Here is a 22,354-nt window from a genome sequence, read left to right as displayed (position 1 = left end):
ATCACAGATTATTGTGGGGATATAGCAAATAGACTGCATGGTGACATCCGCTGTGTAAACTTTCAATCTGCCATTTTCTACGAATAAAATCTCCTGAAGTATCTTTAACAGAAATACTTAGCTAACAACAACAGCAACAACAAATACATAGCTACATACACTTATATGTTGCATGGGGGGGGGGGGGAGGAGGGGGCAAGGCTTCCAATATGTACATGTACCTGCATGATTATGACAGCTCAGTGAAAAAAGAGACAAGCTTTACTTTTGTATAACATGCAGAGGCTACAAACACCTGCTGACAAGTGCCTTCACAGTGCAAGTGATAGTAAATCATACCATTTGATACCTATTTCATGTGCACCGTATGATTACAACAAAAATCTAAAACAGGTTGTTCAAAAAAAGAAAAGAAAAGAAAAAGAGATTAATCAAGAGTGTTTAGCAACGGGTGTCATTTTTTCCAATGACTGAACATGGACAAATCAATCATACTGCCCCAGAGCATGAGGAGGGGTTGCTAATGTCAGAATCACTATCATGGAGTCTACTTGATGGGGGAGGGATGGGGGAGGAAAGGGGGGGGGGGGGCGGGGGCTGGTGGGGGTGGGCTGTGCTGGGAGACCGAAGCTGCAGCATTCTCATTAGACCGGGCAGCGTCAGCTCCGCGCCTACCCAAGTGTGACAAATGCTCACAAACTCACATTCACCAATGAAAACATTGGCAGTATGATTGAGTAAGCCCAAGTGCTTTTGGCACGATACATCAAATCATGACATGAGAATTCTGTTCCCCCAATTTGGGTGAATGCCCTTCCCCCCAAGTCCTGGCTAGGAGAAGTCATCATGGCACAACATGACTTGTCTTCTTCCATAAAAGACCGGCGGGGGTTAGGGGCGGGAAGGGAACACCCGGTAGGAAGTGAACGAAACAGTGTGCTGCCAACAGAAGGCTGAAACCAGGAGGTAATTCCGAGAGGATGGACTGTGCTGTTCTCATGGCAACGCCATCTGCCATACAGACACAAGTGACATTCGGTGCTACATATCATTTCTGCTCTTATAATAATAAAAACCATGGAACTCAGCTTCACATAGCCCTGCCACTCTGCATAGAGGATTCTATCACAGCACCGGAGATACCAAAGAGTTCGAAAGCTACAAGAGTGTAGATTCTCAACAAAGCTTCATCAATAATTTGCCTCCAGGTCTTCTCTGTTTTTGCTCATCATAATGATTCTTGTATTCTAACAAGAAACACATGCTGATGATGCATTTTGGGTGCCTGGTAAAGAGGTGCATTGGAGCTACAAGAGAAAAACCCGGCATACTTCCAAGTCGAATTAATCCGTGCAGTACTTGGCAGACTCATAAAATGCCATCAAACAAGTCTGAAATGAGGCTTTGTCGTCGTAATTAATCTTGAATTCTGACGTACGACAGTGTCTGAGGACAGTGTCTGCACGCATCAAATATAATAGCCATACAGATATGACTGGAGACAACTTCAAACTCATTTATCGACAAAAAGCTCCAGACAGCGAGCTTTCAACCCTCAATATCAGCCGCTTTTTATTCTATCTCGTAATCTTTTTTTTTTTCTTTTATTGGGGGAACAATATTTCTTGTACCAAGCTCTCTGGTAAGATACAACTATCTTTCCCACAAACGCTTGGATGCAAGAGGCAAAAATAAAAGCGGAAGGGATTATAGGCTAATTCAATGCATTATTGGTGCTGAACACTCTATAATAGTTTTCATTTAGAGCACTGCATCAAATATTTAAAGAGCAAAGTGCGGCAAAAGCCTAGTTCATGCCGACAGCTTGGAGGTAGAAGCACGCTCCTGGACGACCTGAAATGACTTTCAGCATCCAACCTGTCTTCTGCAGCATCCTAGAATGTAAAGCAAAAGTGCCAGAACTTTGACCCATTAATTTCCATGATGTGTAATAAATTTGCTTCAACAAAATTGTCATTTTTTTTTTTCTCGATGTCCCTGGTGTACACTAAATTGACAGAATGACGCATACACCTTCTGCCCAAATTGATTTATTTGTTAATTACAAATATGGAAAAAAAAAGGAATTATATTTAAAGGGATGGTACAGTTTTGGTTGAGGTGATGATTCAGCTTTCAAGTTTTTGTGAGATACCGTAAGGAACCACTTCAAAATATGCCGGAACCAACAAAGATCACATTCAAATCTTGAAACAGCTAGCTGAAGCTTCTATAGAGCATGTGGTGAGTTGATCCAACCTCTGCCGTAATATTCAGGCTTAATATGGTGTGACATCACTCGCTAGGGCAATACTCACAAAGTAACAACCAAAGCCTGAAGCTGCTTCATTACGGACACTGGAGTGTGATCAGCGGGGTCTCATTTGTAACAGTTAGGCATATGTTGACATCAAACAGTGCTACTACTGTACAGAGGAAGACTATATCTCTGACTTCTACATCAATTTATTGCAATGATGTATTAGTGACATACAACCACAAATGTTCAGTATTGCACTAATATGCCAGAGCAGCCTAGCAGTAAAGATGTTTCAACAAACCCAACATAATGAAACAAAGAATATATGGGTCCCTATCATGGCGTGAATGTACATATAAAATCCCCAAATGCACCTGCTACCAACACATTTCCTTGACATACTTCAACTCCACACTGACCTCTTCCAGACCACAGGAAGTGCAGGAAAGAGGGGAGTGATTGGTGCTGAAAATCAAATCTATTATTCAGCAGGAAAACAAATAGGCCTGATCGTTGAAAGCACCACCAAAGGGGGTGACACATATACCTCGCAGGAAACTACAAACAATACTTCCACAGCCTCAGCCATCTCCGAACTTCTAAATCTTCATATATCCCCTCCACATGCCAGCAAGTTCATGGCTGTGTAAATCTGTCTTCATCACAGTAAATGTCAATTTACTTCCCCCTCTCTGGGACCAAAAAATAAAGAACATGAACAGTGAAAATATCTATGTCTCCTCTAGGATTGTTGGTCACATTTTCTAGATGCTGCACCCTTGTCAAGATAAACTGTCCAAATTGTAGAAGTACATCAGCCCATGACAGAGACTTACAGGCCTTGCTATGTGGTTCAGGTTCACATTCCATCACAATGAGTGTATATGGTTCAAGAAAGACAGGTCCACCTCGATTCATATGGTTTTTGCCCACTTGGTTTGACTTTCCTATGTTAACTTAAGTTTTCTCCTCGATTTCTCTACTGAAATGGAAGTAGCTATTCAGCAACTGAGCAGGGCTACATTAAAGGACAAGTCCACCTTCATATACATGTGGTTTGAGTGAATGCAACAATATTAGTAGAAAAACATCAGTGAAAGTTTGAGGAAAATCAGACAATCCGTTTAAAAGTTATGAATCTTTAAAGTATCTGCACAGTCACTGCTGGATGAGAAGACTACTACAGTGTATGATGGCACATGTGTACAACAATATAAGGAAAATAAAAAGAGAATTTCACAAAATTTTCCTTTTTGAATACAGTGCACATTTCTTCGACTTGTTACTGACTTCCTATTAAGGGTAATATTATTCCCCCTGCCTTATGAAAGAGAGAAGTTGAGTATTCTTTTGTTATGCGAGAAAAGTGGAAATATGTTGAATTTTCCTTACTTTTTCTTTATATAGTTGTACACATGTGACATCACAAGCTGTAGTAGTCTTCTCATCCAGCCGTGACTGAGCAGAAACTTACAAAATTCATAACTTTTGAACACATTGTCTGATTTTCCTCCAACTCTCACTGTTGTGTTCTACTAATATTGCTGCATTCTCTCAACCCACATGTCTATGAAGGTGAACTTGTCCTTTAAAGGCATTATTTACCACTTGCAGCTGAAGCAAAAACCAGCTTTAGTGCTTCAAAATAGTTCTAAATTGTGAGTTAGGGATAGAAACAACCAACGTAAAAAATGTTAGTCAGTATAATCAATGTTCAGTATTGTTAAATATACAATTTGTGAACAATAGTTAAATTGTTTCAAGGACAAACCATCTACAGTTATGGTTTATTGAGACAAATATTGATATCTCATTATGTTTCAGGTTATATTGCAAAATCTTTATATGGTACTTGGTAGGATGTTTTATGATACAACTGACCAACACATATGCATCAAATGTGAAAACTCGAACTTTTTAAAAGTCACTGCTCCCAATGGTAAACAATACCTTTAAGTAAGCAGATATTATGCAACTGAAGACGATACACTCTATGCTCAAAGGAAATAACACATACGATCCTTCATACTGGGTAAGGGAAGAGTCTGACATGCAGAGGCTATTGCTTTGTTTATGTCATCTGTTTGATAGAGTGAATCTCACCAGAATATGAATATTTATTCATATATTTCATTTTATCAGGTGATTACAGATGAATAATTTGTAGGATTTTGTATACTGTGCCCTCAAGACATGGAAACAAACAACCCATACTAGCTCAGAGGTATCAGTTGTATTCCCATAATGCAACTCGCCACACTATTAAAGGTTCCCAAGGTTATGCTATAGGCATTTTATAAATATACACATAATATACATATAATATATATATATATATATTTCACCCCCGCCCCCCATTGAGATGCAAAAACCAACAACTCCTGCGTGTAAATGTAGCTTATTATCTCCATTTGCCCAACCAGGTATGTAGGGAAACAGTTTCTGGAGCCAAACTGGGGTGGGGTGGGGGATCCTTGTACCCATGGATCGGGTTGATCAAAACACCAGCAGAACATATTACAGAGTGATATCAACTTTTCACTCTGTCATCAAATATGGAAACTTGTATTTTAAGCCAATATTTCCTGCACAATCAAATCACATTTTATATCACACATTATCTCAAGAAATTCTTGTTCACTACAGGCATGGTCCTTCTAGTTTCTGTGATGACCTTAGGGGAATAAATGCCTTTGGTATCATTTCTAATTTCTGTCTTCTTTTATTATTTTTTTTTAACTGATGTCAAAGCAAACTCAGGAGTCACAACTTATGGCCCCAATGCAGGTACATGTATATTACCTTTTAAGTATATCTTCTTGCCACCTAGATTAGCTGTATGTAGCTTCCTAAAACTCTCTGTTGAATATGAGATAATGGTGTCACTCCTGGGGGGTGTTTCACAAAGCCGTTCTTAAAGTTAAGAAGGACTTAAGTGTGACTGGTGATCAGTTCTTGTGCTGCCGAATTATTGAGATTCTGATAAGTATAGCACACAAGAACTGACCACCAGTCGCACTTAAGTCCTTCTTAACTTTAAGAACGGCTTTGTGAAACACCCTCCTGGTCCAACAGCCACATTCACACACGGAAGTCATCATTTTTTTTTTGTCACGATGTGATAATTGATTTTAGTTGCCACAGTTCACAAAGCAGCCAAAAACACAAAAACACAAAAATTATTCTGATGCAAATGAAGCGCTTTGAATCATTAGACTGCACATGCCTAAACAATGACCAGAGCATGATCCTGGGCACTCCAGTTTGTGGACTTTCTGATGGCCAGTTGCATTATGGTATTTTAAAACAAAAATTGATGGTCTTCAAGGGCCGTTCACACATGCCACACAGGGCAAATTATCGTGAGAGTTCCCCCCCCCCCCCAAAAAAAAAAGAAAAGAAAAAAAGAAAAAAAGAAAATCAATCTAGACTGATTTTTGCATTGACTGTAAGAATTAACAATTTTAATTTGTGTTCACACACAAGAATTATAGGTTTTCACATTGCTTTGTTAAAAATTGGTTTTCAGAAACCATGAATTTCGGATGTGTGTGAACAGGCCTTCTGATGACATCATCAGGTCTTACTCAGAGGGAGCACTGCTTCACACATGCACACACACACACACACACACACACACACACACACACACACACACACATACACATACACACACACACACATATATATCATGGTAATAGGTCTGGGTCAAAGCACCTTGCTGCCCTGGTCCATTAGAATCGATTGAAAAGTAATCAAACTTTAGGCTTTAGTGGCCATGCAGTTGCCACTATCTATTCACTGATGGTTTCTTGCACTTCTGATGACACACATTAAAGCTGATCTTCTCCATTAAACCATCTTGATATACGGACTCCACTTGTTCATTTGATGCATTTTTAAAGTCAAATATCCTATAAAGTAAAAGGTTGCATATTAAATAATCCCAGAGAATCTGAATGTGCATCTGTATTGTACCACAGTCCACAAACAAGTGTAGCAGTACATAAATTTTTTTCTTCTGCTCAGGAATATTTTGATAGTAACATGACACAATCAACTCTGGTATCTATGCACATGTCTATGACCTGCTCATCAAATGCCAACACATGTTTTGTATTGATCACTGCCATATTATAAGATTCCAGGTGCCAGCTAAACATCCATTTTCATTAATTTGTCTGCCTCATCTTATTGTGGGATGCTAATTATAATCCTGCTAATACGTCAAATTCCTCTAAAGTATTATGATATATAAAAGAAAGCCTTAATAGAATACTGCTTGGCTTTCATTGTGAGTGATGAATGTTACTAATAGATTCTGTTCTACATGCTCATTAGTACAGTGGTTCACACACTGAGAAATCACAGAATTTTTAATATCACTTTGACAGAGACGCCATTATCTAAAATAACACGGAACAATAAGCCAATAGCTAGGACACACCTCCACACGCACCAGCACACAAAGTGTGAATCGGGCAAAACGAGTGATGAACAGGAGACAGATGGCCGTCATAGAGAGAATCTGTTATTGCTCGATGGTCATCTCATTCTTAATAGGGCCAAACTTAATTACTGCTGTGACGCTTCACTCCTGAAAATGATTGGATACTGACAAAAGGCATCTGCTGATTTGCCCCCTCGGACACTATCTTCTTTTTTTTTTTTCACTCTACCATGATACAACTCCTAATTTAATGGGCCTAACTAATTAGCGCAAGGCGCTACTCATGCCCTGCCCTTTCGATAGTTCATACCATAGCCCATTCCTCACCTCCAATCACTTAAGGAGATAAACGTCACTCATACTCAATTGAATGCTGAAATCACTTGCATACCATGTCATCTATTTTAGTGAAAAGCTTGAGAGTCCACCTTAATATGTGGATTGAGTGGTTGCAGTAGTTTTAGTAAAACACATCAGTGAAAGTTTGGGGAAAATCGGACAATCCGTTCCAAAGTTATGAATTTTTAAAGGGGATGGCTAGTATCAACTTATCAGTGGGAATCAGTGGGAATGCTGGGGGATGATTGTTCCAATCCTTGTTGGATTCATTTAAAAGTACATTATATATCTATTGTTATGTGAAAATTATTAGCTTCAGAATGGTCTCATATTCAAGTAATGTGCAGTTCAATGTTTCCAGGTTAACATGCCTGCACAGTGTCAGGGCGATCGTTAACGGGCTGTTAACGATCGCCCCGGATTGGAACAATCATCCCCCAGCATTCCCACTGATTCCCACTGATCAGTTACTGGCCATCCCCTTTAAAGTATCTGCACAGCCACTGCTGGATGACAAGACTACTGCAGTGTATGATGTCACATGCGTCGAATGACATAAGGAACTGCATAAAAAGAAAATTTCATTTTTTTTTTTTTTTTTTTTGGGGGGGGGGCAAAAAAGTGCACATTTCCTTGACTCGTCACTGACATATGTTAAAGGTAATATTATTTCTACAGTTATGGTTTATTGAGGAAAATACTGATATCTCCTTATATTTCAGGCTTCATTGCAAAAATTTTATATGGTAGGATGTTTTGTGGTACAACAGACATACACATATGCATCAAATGTGATATCTTAAACATTTTTGAAATCACTGTTCCCAAAGGTAAACAGGACCTTTAACTGGCTGAAACTCTAGACTAGGCCACGGTGCCAGATGAATGTATTCTGCCGAGTTTCCCCCCCATGTTTACGGGATGCCACTCTCATGATATAGTCTATAGGCAGGTGTGACATCCAGCTCATCATTACACACCGTAAAGAGCCCTGCCTGTTCATTCTCCCCTCATCAACAATCAAGGTCAGCTGACAATGCAGTTATCAAAACGTAAACGGGCGTCAAAATTTGTGACCGGACCCTCGTGCACAAGAACAAAGTGCATTCGTATCTATTCAGACCTCAGACCTCTGTGGCCCCAATATCCTTCCTTTACCTTTTCCCACCTGACCTTGACAATCCAATAAACCAGAATTTAACTTTATTTCTGAACAAGTACATCACTTCCCTCTCTCTCTCTCCCTCTCCCTCTCTCACTAAATTCATTATGATCACTTTTTACATTTTTTTCTTTGAATTTTGGCATCGATAACAACCTAGTTCACATACCTGTAATTACTCAAAATATTCTACATTGCACTGTATTCCCTGCTGATGTGCTCATATCACCACAAATAAATATCTTCCTCTCTCAAATACTGTAAAACAAGGAATGTTCGCATGCAGTTTAATTTTGCGAATTTCACAAGAGCCAAGATTCGCAAAATTAAAGTGCATGTGAAAGTTCTTGTTTGCACTCTGCACTGAATGCCAGTGACAATTCACAAAAATTTCATGCTGTAAAAAGGCCGTCAGCTCCAATTCGTGAAGATATCATGCACAAAAGTCTTGCTTTACAGTAATGAAGGAACTTGTACGATTATGTTACTTATTATCCTAGTATATCATATCATATACCATCAACAATATCATCACTGTCATCACTTATGAATTCATAATCATCATCACCTTTGACACTATCATTACCATCACACTGAGATAAGGAAAATACATTATATTTTGTTGAAAGGTGATTTGTGTAACATTAAGACAAACCTTTGATAGAGATGAGTATATATTTATGTCATTATGTCTACCGCATGAAAAGTGGATGGAAAGATGACTCAATGATATCTAGCATGCAATATTCTGGCTTACATTTTCAGGAGGAGCAACCCCGACATGACGATGAAGTGTTGAATCTTTAAACTGCATTACCATGTATCTTTCCCAATTTCGACAAAAATGGCGAATGTGATTGCTGATTATCTGTGGGGTATCAGTTTTCAGGTTTTTTTTTTGTGATCGGATGGCAACTATGGCTGCGACTGTTGCTAATCAATAGGGTATCACTTTTCTGTTCCTTGATCAATAAAGAGATATTGCCAAACGCCACCCTCTAAGTTTCAATTCCATAGAATCCCATTGTATTTTGTTCTTCTCGTCTGCCTTTCACCGTCTCCTATACGATTTCCATCTCATTCAATGCGTCCCTTTCCATTCTCTCCATTTCCCCCATCCTTCCTCCAAGCCTGGTCTCTGGATGGAGGTATACTGGGATACTCACCGTCTTTTGACATCCCAACACCCAGGCATTTCTTCCATCGGCAGAGTTGACATTGGTTTCTCGTGTAGAGTGAGATTTCACACTGGCCGTTGTTTGAACATGTGTATGATTCATGCTGGTTGAGACTTCGCCTAAAGAAGCCCTGCCAATCAGAAGGGGACAAACAAGAATGGGGGGAGAAATGATTAGCGTCTTACGGCAAATACGCAGGGTTAACAGCGTGGCCGTGCCTCGATGAAGCGGCCCGGCAATCCCTGTAACACAGAGTATAACTTAATGCTAGACTGCATCACTCTCGGTAATGGGCAGTGGAGTTTACCTCGTAAGAGCATTTTTTTTTTATAAGACACAGGGAGGTTTTAGGCCCCTCCTGCAGGAGAATCTTCTTTGTATTTGATTTCACCAAACACTCCCGAGTGAACTGACTTCTCATCGCATTTTCTTCACTACCTGTCTACCGCCTGACAAGCAGGGGTTGCGTGTGCACAGCTATGAAGAACCGAACATACTCCTTAAAAGAGTTTGATTGCATGCAGACTTTGTTCATTAGTAAAGAATGTTGAAAAATCAGGGCAAAAACTAAGAGACACATTCGTCATTTGGAGCAGAACTGGACAAAGCTTACCACATACACACACACAGACAGAATCTTGGAATGAATGCAGTAACAAAAAAAAAAAAAAAGATTCATGAAAATTAATGAAAAGTAACACAATCTTGTGACCAGTTTATGTATTGTGTAATCTTTCATGGCGTGATATGAGCAATTCAACATAGCTGCAATGTTGATAAGACTGTGACATCACTTTGCAGAATCTTCCTATTCTAATTTCTATATGTCAAGACAATCTTTAAGACTATGACTGGGGGAGTTTGATTCCTTTATACAAAGTCCAAAAACAATGATTTTTCCTGCCTCTTCAGTATTGAGTTCAACACCAGTATTGTGACCATCAAGTGAGAGTAATTTTTAAGGTCCTATAAGTGGATGATGCTTTCAAGGTGCCCTGTATATTCACATTATATCTTTCTTCATATCTGCCCAATTTCGCTACAGATTTCATCAATTGCAACCAATATACTGCTGATTCTATGTTCGCCATTGCCACTTCATTAAGATAACTTGTAATACATGAAAAACTATGACCACTTGAACATACGTCAATGAGAAAGAAAAAGAGTCCAGCACTGCCTTGGTCAATGCAAATGCAGAGTCTTTTGCATAATATTCCACACTAATTTGTACATTTATCAGTCACTAGCTTCGCACTTTCCTCGAAGATCAAATTTTTCAAACTCGCTGCTTATACTGACACTGGAGACACTCCATTCTCAAGGTCTTAATAAGCTGATAGCTTCTGTGTGGATTTTATTTCTCTTTAATACAGTTCACACGTGATCACAAAACAGAGGCAGTATTTTTTATGGGCAGCCAGTAAGCAATGTTGAGTAATTGGCAGCCTAGGAGGTTTTAACTCTGTCCCTGAGGAACCTGGCCTTTTATAGGAGGATACTATTCTGACTACAAGATCTTGACATCAATAACCTTCATTGAGATACTAAACACTGCGAACACATACACACTTCAAGGACGATATCAACAACGACCACAGGCTTAAATTTCTCTTACAAAATTGTCCTGCTCATGAACTTTGACATCCTTTTTCACTCTCTTTGCGTGGATTGAGGGAGTTGATACCTTGATCTGGCAGGCTCTATGGACCTTAATCAGGGGATAATCCTACTCTTACCTTCAAGGGATTTGACAGTGAGTTGTAGTGGGGGGATTTTTGCCATCTATTTTAGATGCCTGTTCCATTTGTCACGCGCCAATTTGATTTTCCACTTATTCACACACCCACTTGTCGGGGTCTGATGCATATTTACGTACCGGAAACTGAATTATTCCTGTCATGCAGCAGTGTTGGCAAAATATGAAAAATGCAGCCATAAATACACTTGCAGAGAGATGATTAATGTCCGAGCCAAGACACATATTTAAAAGCTTTGATTTTCGAAGCAAAGATAAATTCTGCAACATCCATAATACATGGATCCAACAGGAAAGGGCACTGCCGCATTTTGTTCAGCACAGAATAAGTTTGCCATAATACTAAAGAAGCATTAACATGTCACAGAAAAAAAAAATGAGTGAGGGGCATGAGGACTTCAAACAACAGGCTTGGAGATACACTATCAAAATATATCAAAGATTTTTTTTTATATTTATATGAAAAAAAAAATGGCTGGAGAGAGACACAACACAGTCCCACGAGAAAGCATTGTTTAACTCAGAAAAGCTTGATGATCAAAATAAAATGAGGAGGGTACACCTGTCCTTTCCCAGCTGGATCTACAATACTTCATGTAGAAAAATAACATGTATGTACGTGATTTAGACGTGCATTCAATATCGTAACATTGGAGCTCTGGATATTGTGCCAAGGAAAAGCTCTGACGAACAGGTGTACATCTGATAGATTACTGATGATTGCATCAGAAAGCAATGTCTTTGCAACCACTTTGCACTACACTGATATTTGAGACAGATTATTAGCAGTAAGGTGGCATGACATTGTGAATCAATAGCCATGCTGAACCACATATACCTTATAAGAGACAGGTTGATTAGTGTATGTGACCTATGCCCCCTGCCCTTACCCCCCATCCAATAAAGTTTCTCGATTCATTCCAATCTAATCTGGTGAGAGCCGGACCCGTAATGGCTGCAACTTTGTGGCTGTGGAGAGAGGCACACTCGAGTGAAATACTCATTACCGCAAATAATGTATTACTTGAGCTAATGTCTCCCTCTGGAGCTGGGTATCGAAGCCTGGCTGAGGCGTATATCTGTTTGGTGCAACACACAAACATGTATGTCAAGGACCCTCTTCCGCAGAGAGGGAAGTTCAAGGATTTTCATTTCTTTCAATTTACGATTCCAACTCCTTTCTTTTTTTTTTCCCCCGGACAGCGAGACGGTTTGGAGAGGGGAGTAATTGACAGGGGGTTGGAGAGATTAGCAAATCTAAGAGGAGGAGGAGGAGGGGGGCAAAATGAGATTTATTGATGAGAGGGAAATGGAAGGCACACTTTGATTTTAGGTGAAAGGGAATGGAGTGGGCCACTTCAATGTTACTGCATCTGAAACGGGATAGGAGCTTCTGCCTCCTGTGTTTGATGGGACGCGTCGCCATGCGCGGCCCCAAAACTCCCTGCTGTCATTCAAGTTCACCCCTCTGACCCCACACAAACTGCGAACCTGTCGGCCGGCGGAATGCATTTGAATATTTTATGCGCCTTTTGACAAGCCAAAAAGCAAAGGGCCCCCCAAACATTACACCATGTTGGTAAGCAGTCTTAACAACACTAGTGTATCAGGAAGAGCATCTCTGTTCTTACAATTGTATGTCAGACATGGTAAGACATAGCTTTCATAAATATGCAGGTTAGTAAACTTATCACATTCAAAGGACACTCTAAAACCCTCTTAACGATAACATTAAATTCTCTGAATAAAATGACCTTCTTTTGTGAAATTTCCTCACTTGGTTAAAGAAAGGGTAAAGGAATTTTCATAGATCAGTCTGTCATTAGTCACGCCAAATTAAGCATTACAATAAGCTCATGAATGGACAATCTGATTCACTCAGAAATATCATTAACAGCAAGATATGTAAATTACCAACATATTTGACTTTCATATCATTAGATGGTCTTGACACAACAAGTGCATACTCTCAAATGCATTTTTAATACAAAAAGCAATATCAATGCCTTGAAATTTCTAACATTTTTATAAAATCTTAGCATCAATAAGTATCATTCACTTCCAACTTGAACAACTGTCCCAGGCAAAAGTACCAGTGGACTATAACACCACATTATGTAATCTGCAGATCTGTAGGTCTGGACAACAAGCTCTTCCTTAGTGTTTTTATTGATTAATCATTATCATTATCAGCATCATCATCAACATAATCTTTATCATAAATTCATCATCATCACCATCATCATCTTATTCTTCATTATCATCACCAACACCACCACATCATCACTGTTATCATCACCATCATCATCTCCATCATTTTTTATCTTCATTATCATCATCACCACCACCACCATGATCATGATCATGATCATCGTCATCATCAACATCATCATCATCGTCATCGTCGTCATCAACATCATCGTCAACATTGTCGTCATCATCATCGTCATCGTCGTCATCAACATCATCGTCAACATCGTCGTCATCATCAACGTCATCGTCATCATCATCATCCTCATCGTTGTCATCATCAACATCATCATCATCATCATCATCATTTTCATAATCATCATCACCACCATCATTATCAACATCATCATCCTCATCGTTGTCATCATCATCATCGTCGTTGTCATCATCTCCTCATCACGTATGATGCCCACCTGGTTCTCAGTCGAGAATGTTCCACTCAAAACTTCAAGCATGCATGATGATGAGCATGCATGATGATGAGACCATCATCATGAACACCACCACCACCACAACAACCTCTGCCCTTGTGAGCAAAATGGCATAATCCTCTCTCTCTCTCTCAACAGTTTTCACACGGAGTCAACTCTACTGATACAGGCACATCCATAGTGTCACGCATTGTAAAAAAACAAAAAACAAAACACACACAAAAAATGTAAAAATCTGTGACTTCTTCAGTCAAAATCAAGCGATAAATGCTCATCCCGACAGATGAGCATCGAGATTTCCTTTTATTCAGACCTACCATGCACCAGCTTAATTCCCCTGGGATGGAAGAAAAACATATTCAGGAAACTGGGTTTAAAACTAAGTTACCTTCATCCCAAGTGCTCAATCATGACCTTGTAATTTTGCAGTTACCAGGCTGAATAGATTGTTGATAAAATATCGCTGAATATGAGCAAAGCTCAAAGGATAAGAGTTTGGAGGTCATCATCGATCCATGATAATCCTATTGGGTGAGTCACAGTCTTGAGGAGAATCATTTGCATCCAGATATCGTCTCCCATGATTTGACATATTACTCTCTAGTTCCAATTGCAACTTTTTTGTTTTTCAGACACGTAAAACTTTGTCAAATTGATATCTTGCCATACAGCCACTTCAATGATGAAGTCTGTTTAAAGGGGAAAATCCAGTCCAAATATAAGTTAGTCTGATAAGAAAGACTAAAATATCATGAGTTCAATGGTAAAATTTTGATCGAAATCGGGTGAAAAATAAAGAAGTTATGACATTTTTGAAGCTTAGCTAATTTTTGCGGGAACAGTTCTTGAACGGTCAATATGAATATGCAAATGACAAAGTGAGCATGTCATCCTCTCACAACTTGCCACATAGTTTGTACATAAAATTTTGAAATTTCCAATTATGCCCGAGGCTCAAATCCTGATATATCTACCTGATCACTGTTCTGAAGCTATTCAACCAGGAATAGCATGTTTTAGACTTCAATGACAGAAACATTGAATTTTCATCATTTTTTGTACATGATCAATGGAAAATTGTGAGGTTACGACATTATTTGCATATTCTTATCCACTGTACAAGAACTGTTTTGCAGAAATTAGCAAAACTTCAAAATTTAGTAACTTCCATATTTTTCATCTGATTTCAGTCAAATTCTTACCGTTGAACTCATACGAGATTTTACTCTTTTTAATCAGACTAATTTATTTTTGGACTGGATTTCCCCTTGAAGTCTGGTGACTTTTCTTTTTTTTTTACCACAACTTCTGCTTGCCCAGCAGCCTGTTAACTTTAAATCAGTATTCGTTCATTCAATCATAATAAAACTGGTTATATAAAACAGTTCTGAAAATATGATCATTCCACGTAGTTGATACAAACATAAAACTATGCAAGTTTCTTTATTTCACCTTCTGGCATTGAGGTGCATGCATACGCTAGATTGACAGCATTAACCCGTTGAGGACGGGCTGATTTTGCTACAGCACACATTTCCCATAGATGCCTGCCCGAGTATACTCGGGACTAGTCTTCAACAGGTTGAACATGTTTTATTTAATGGACAACCAAGAAATGGGCTGTTTGTCAAATACTGATAATGCTTGTAATTTCAATGCTACTGCAACATCTTTTTTTTCTTTTTTTTAATCTCTCTATCTCCCTCACGCAAGTGCAGCCATCTATACTGGATACATATTAGAAAGTTTTGATCTAGCCAGATAAGCTAATCTGATGGCATTGCTGTGAGTGGCTGATTAATAGACAAAGGGTGCATTCATCATCTCAATTCTGGCATAGAATTCAAGTTTCCAAATGACTTAAGGATATTTGGGCAAATGATAAATGCAAAGTGGTTTGGATCTTGGGGTTAGAGATATCCTTTTGAATGATTACAAAAAGTGTGATCTCAAATGCATTTGAGCCAGAAAAGCGTTTTGGCAGAGGTGATAAACACAAAGTCGTTTTGAAACACGTTTATAGCTTGGACCTAGTACTCATGCCAACTATAGGACCTCGGCTCCTTGGGTCAAACAGTGCAATGGAAGCGCCTTCCTCTTGACTCGCAATTGAGTTGATGAATGCAACCAACAACGTAAGGAACACGATGCGAAAGGCCTTTGCAAACACGTTTTGATAGTGGGTATTGAAATGTGTTTCAAACAGGGGAAAGATGATAAATGCAGCCTAAGCTGCCACAAACTAGTGATGAGGGTCAATCACCAGAGCTCTTCCATTTTGCATCCTAATCTCTGGATCATTAAACACCACCTTGGCAGGGGATGACCCCCAGTGTCTTTAGAGTCCCCATCTCCTCCTTCCCCTCCCCCCTCCTCCTCCTCCTCCTCCTCGTCCTCCTCAATTTCCTTCTGATCTATCTCCTATACCAGAGCTGATAGCCAAACATATGCATGCAATTTCAATCTCACCCTCCTGAGCTTTGTGGCCTGAATAATTGAATGGTTAGCAGCACTATGATAGATTGACAAGGTCCAAGAAATGATTCACCATCCTGCATACACACCCACTGGTGCCACATAGCTTCCCCTTGCACTTCCAATGTCATATAACGGCCGGCCGGCCGAGGGAGAGGGAAACTTATTTTGTTAAAGACAATCTTGATCCCCCTCGCGCTGTACGACAAGTTCATGAAATATGTATGCTACACGAGTAATGACAATGAAGGAAAGCCTTTCCATGGCTTGTTTTAGAGCCAGAAGGTCACTGCCTCTGGGAAACTACAAATTAGGTGGTGTAAAAGGGGAGGGTTCCGAGGTGGTATCTCAATATTATGTGAGCGCAATTTGGGCACTGGTGGCTTTGACGTCCATCCACAGGACAAAGCTAAGCCTTGCTCACAATGGTGTATCAGGGTAATTAAATGTAGAATACAATCAGCTGGAAATCAGTGTTGGCATGGCCTGGCAGACCTCGAGAAGTAGTGTACACTGTAGCTGTATTGTGGACACTGTTCAGTTTCTCTCATCCAATGGGCTGATATCCCTGACCTCCTGCTATGTCAACTTCCCCTCATTCTTCTCTCTGTATTCTAAGCTCCTTTTCATCATCTACCATTTAAACTAAAATGTATTATTGCCCAAATCAGACATTTGAGCTGTGATTCTAAAAAGTTGTATTCCCCTCGTTCTACATGCCAGCAGGGAAAAGATGGGTAAATTTCTTATATCCTCCTTTTTAAGAATGCCTACAGGATTTACGTGTTAAATATGAGGGGAATATAGCATCAGGGCACTTGAGTACTTGGTGATGAAATTTTGCTGTTGATGAGAGTTTCTCGTGGAATGGTTTCGCGACAGAGGGTAAATTCCCATACGTGCACACGTAAGAATTGAGGACGATCCCTGCATCTGCCTTCTATGTGTAGCTATATGTGTGACTGTGCGCGCATGGCTGTAATGCGTGCCGCATGTCTGAGTTTTGCGACAGAGGGCAAATTTTCATACGCTAACACATAAAAATAGAAGACGATCGTGCCATTGTGTGAGCTGGTGGTTACGCGCTGCATAGCTGAGCGGTGCATGTGTGCATGGTATGGTTGCAGTGGTGTAGAGCTCGAGTTGAAGTGGAGTGAAAATTTGCTATTGAAAAGTTGTACAAAGTTTACATTGTTATAATCTATGCTACTGCTCAAGATGCCTGAAAGGGGTAATAATAATAATATGGACTGGCTTCTTTCGAGGGATATGACATTAATTGCCCTCACAAGAATCGTACTGCCCTCATCTTCAACTCGGGCAGTACAATTCTAGTTTAGGCAATGAATAATCGTAAAACCCCTCAAGGCCAGTCCATATCATATTAGCGTTTAATCTCCCTTGTCTCTCTCTGTACCTTTCTCCCTTACACCTTGTCTGCATATGCCTCAAAGTATTCTTGTTGTCTCAAATATGCTAGAAACTGACAATTTATGCAAATCTTCATTATTTCCAGAAATGAAGGAACTGCATTGCTGAAAACCATATAGGACATCGATTCTCAGTTCCCATATTGACTCCACGTTTCTAAGCAGTAGCATCATGGTTGGATTTTGAAAGAACCAACATGCTATTCGTGTACTAATTCCTATTCTTTTGAAACTTGAAATGTTCTTTTGAAATTTAGCAAAAGTAAAGATACGTATCATGACATTTTCTGTAAATATGCAAGTCTATGTATCATCTTAACCAAGCAGGATTTTGTTTTTCTAACAATGTAATTTCTATAATGTTTTCTAAACTGGAAAAAGCTATGCTCTAAATACCTTTCTAGGAATGCCCTATTTGTGAAAATAGTTTGTGCCAGTACGTTTGTGCTGTGTGTGTGGATATATGCAAACATTTTTGTATGTGTATGTGTGCATATGTGTTTGGTTTCCAGCAAATTCTTATCATTTATGCTGGGTTAGTCCATCTGATGATTCACATAAACAAACATATTACTGTAAAAGTGGAAATTTTCATGCGAGAATTAATAACTCATTTCATTTTGTGTGTGTGTGTGTGTGTGTGTGTGTGTGTGTGTGTGTGTGTGTGTGTGTGTGCTCAGCCAGGTAAGATGAATTTGGTATGTTTTAAACTTTGTGGAATAAAGACACTAAATAGTGTTACTTATGACAAGCACAAATATTTGTTGTTGTTGTTGGTTTTTTTTTTTTTTCATTTTTGCACCAATTTCTGTCACCTGACATGTGTGACAATTCATTTCAAATAACAGCATTTCATTATTGGAATTTCAGAGTTTCTCCCCCAAAATACTAATTTGCACTGAACTAAAAGATGTCATGAATCTTGTCAAGATGTCAAGATCGATGTCTAGAAAGAGGAGAGCTATTTGGATGACAAAAGCTATCTGGACGACAAATGATGATGAAGGCATCCACAACAAGTTACTCCAACTTTGTCTACATCCCCCGACAGCGTGTACCTTTCTACCGTATCTTTGGAGTAGTTTGCTTCATTACACTCAGAATGGTAGTCAGACGTCTAGACAGACAGAGTCAGACATGACATAAGTCAGCCTTCACCTTGTGATATGATATCTCTCTCTCTCTCATCACCCTCATACCAATCGTTCATAATACTTCATGGTTCGATAACTCATCTCTCTGGTCTTTTCAACCACTCATCGTTTTATCACTAATGCACCATCCCACAGACACATTAAGAATTTACCATTGCTCTAATGGACTGTCATCCTTCTACTAGTTATCTAATTGACAAGGTTGATGTGATGGGAGTTATTTTATTTTATTTTTTTTTTTAGAGCACTGTTTCACAGAATCAATTGCAAAATCATTTACAAAATGTCAACCATTGCATATATATATATATATATATATATTACCACCTCCTGTAGTCCTGACCAATATTCTGCCAGCATCAAATCGTACGGGTGATTATCACTAATTCCACTGGTATTCCGCTTCATTCAAGAATGATGCTGATGGTGAAATTGGTATAAATACTGCATCATGATGTCACAGTCCCTCCCACCACGCCATCACAGCTCCATCAAACCATCTATCACATCGACAGCCACCGATCATGATCTGCTTTAGATGTCACATCAACATCCGTCCTCCCAGGACCATCTCACTCCGCTTCATCACTCGCACCCAGAGTGTGTGTTAAAGGGATGGTACAGTATTGGTGGAGATGAGAATTGGGCTTTTAACTTTTTGCAAGATACCAAGAAAACACTTACGAAATAGTACAGCGCATATCATTCTAGGAGGAATTCAAAGTTTATTTGATGAAAATCGGGCTTGGAATGACTGAAACATCCAAAAACAAAGTAAAACAAAGCGATCATAATAAAGTGTGGGTCCCACACTTTACTAGAATCGCTTTGTTTTGGATATCTCAGCAATTTCAAAACCAATATTCATCAAATAAACATTGAATTCCTCGTGGAATTACACGCTCTTTCATATTTCACAAGAGGTTTCTCATTATCTTACCAAAAATGTTAGAAACCTGAAATTAGGTCTCAACCAAAACTATACGATCCCTTTAAAGGGCCTTGATTGCCTACCTTACATCCTTCACACGAGTGTATACCATAATGAAAACCAGTCGACGTATCCCCACACACCATGCATTTGATGAGCTCGTTCAGTTCATCTGTACGGGAGGAAACACAAGAAAAACAAAAGCGAAATTAAGCACAATGTTGAAATCCATCATGGAAAGTAAAATTCCACATGATCACATATGAATGAATGCATCACAGGTCGACTACAAATAAATCATTACAAAACATTTATCAACCATTTAGTATGATAAACACACTGAAAACTGTTCACATGGGTTTGCTAACGTTTTTGACCGACGATCAAATAGCAAACACCTATCTTAGCATTGATAAAAGTTTCCTTGGGTATTGATGATGGCAATCCTCAGAAACCTGTTTAAAAGTGGAAATACCTTTTCACTTTCCTATGTCAGGGACTTTGGACGGTGTGCACATTGCTATCGGCTTTACTGTGCTAATCGGCACTCAAAGCATATAAAAGGTTAAGAAATATAAGTTAACCTCCAAGACAATAATCATTTAACTCACATTTTTAAAGGGGTTATGTATGTTTGGCATATTCAGAAAACTCTTGGAGGAGCAAGATTTCCTTTTAAACCTCACTAATCTAGAATGTACCAACCAGGTGTGAGAGATCTGGGGGGGCATTTCATGAAGCATTTTGTCCGACAACCTTGTCGGACAAATTTGCTGTCAGCCAATCAGATGCAAGGATTTCTGAAGCTTTTAACAGGACGAAATATCTGACAAAACGCTTCATGAAATGCTCCCCAGGGGGGTATTTCATGTAGTGTTTTGTCTGACAAATTTGTCAGACAAATTTGTTCTCAGACAATCAGATGCAAGAATTTCCGTAGCTTATAACAGTTTGTCAGAAAAAAAAAAAAAAAAAAAAAATCTGCCGAAACGCTTCATGAACTGATCCAAGGCTGAGATGGGACTAGAATGCCTCCGTGGGCAGTACACTCTCTCTCCTGCTTCTCATGGTGTTCATACCCTGTCCCACCTGGGAGGTGCCTCCCTGGTCCCACATACTGGAATGAGTGTTGGTTTGATGAACCCCAGGGGTTCATCAAACCAACACAGAGCTGTCTGAAATGTGCTGATGCATTCATCAATTATACATAGCTGCAGACATTACCTCACCAAAACAGGCCTAGTAGTATCAGATCCTGAATTGATGAGAATTAAACATCAAATTTGTGGACACACAACAGTTTGGGAATCTCTTCTATGCTATGGTTATCACAAAATTGCTGATAAACATATCCTGGGCACTACAATATAGCAAACCCTATCAGTTGTCAGAAATGCAGGCATTATGATAACTCCTGTGTGACTATGACCAATGACTTTAGTGAATGTCATACACAGGAAAGGAAACATATCAACATCCAAAAGAGACAGAACAACAACTTCACCTCACTAGTCCCATGACAAAAAAAAACCAAACAAAAAAAAAACAACAACAAACAAACAAACAAACAAAACAAAACAAAACAAAACAAAACAAAGCAAAACAACATCAATTCTTTATACAGTCACTCTGGGTTTCATCACCTTTGATGATATTCTCAAGAACAGGAATGTCCTTGCTCAGTGCAGAGCAGTTTTTTTTTTTTTTTTTTTTTTTCTAGAACTGTCATAGTAATGTGTCTGCTGCCATCAAGAGGCCAGAAATTGATTAATACAGATTTTGTTCAGCCAAGTACCAGTATGCACAAACATTTCATGTTTCAAATCGAATACAGAAACAGTTAGTAACAAAGACAGATGGCGCTAATCTGTACCTACGATTATACAGTTATTTTGCTTATCAAACGTGATGTTATGATACAAGGTTCATTTTTAGTGCATGGAAAGTTGAGCTTAATTTATGTGCATATACAGAGATATTTGATACAAGTAAACAGAAACATGCCATGGTACTCAGTGTTTCATCTCCACAGATTACATACTTCTGTTTCTCAGATCAAAATACAAATATATCTTTAATTTTTAATGACACAACTCATATCCATGATTACAAGTAATGTTTAGCATGTACACTGTAATAGCATCCAATGATATGAGAAATACTTCTTATAAGTATAGTTTTTAGCTGACTCAAATCCAACTGAATATTGTGCCATGATAGATTTCCATAACATACATAGATGGTGCTCATAAGTTCTTCATAAATCTAAAGATACTGAAAAAAACCCCACAAAACAAAACCACAAAGCATATCTATCTATCTATCCATCTATCTGTCTATCTATCTATCTATCTATCTATCTATCTATCTATCTATCTATCTATCTATTTATCTATCTATCTATCCATCTATCGATCTACACAAATATATCCCTCTCTATCTCTCTTTCTACATGTAAATCATGCAATATATTTTTCCTTTGGCACTTCATTCATGGTATTTTGTTTCCTTCATGCAAATACATGAGAACCCTCC

General features: G+C 38.9%; 1 protein-coding gene across 1 annotated transcript in view; it reads right to left on the bottom strand.

Moving 5' to 3' along the window:
- The window catches only part of LOC140245031 (uncharacterized), a 335,831-nt gene that overhangs the window by 12,995 nt on the left and 300,482 nt on the right, over window positions 1–22,354 (bottom strand). Inside the window, exons 3-4 of the mRNA XM_072324621.1 lie at window positions 19,903–19,991; window positions 9,378–9,519 (exon numbers count right to left, since the gene is read on the bottom strand). Of these exons, the coding sequence (XP_072180722.1) occupies window positions 9,378–9,519; window positions 19,903–19,991 (231 nt within the window). The remainder of the gene's footprint in view (window positions 1–9,377; window positions 9,520–19,902; window positions 19,992–22,354) is intronic.

This window comes from Diadema setosum, chromosome 22 (assembly GCF_964275005.1).
Source record: "Diadema setosum chromosome 22, eeDiaSeto1, whole genome shotgun sequence".
Lineage (NCBI taxonomy): Eukaryota > Metazoa > Echinodermata > Echinoidea > Diadematoida > Diadematidae > Diadema > Diadema setosum.
Note: the sequence above shows the minus strand (reverse complement) of the source record. Positions and strands in the feature narration are given on the sequence as shown.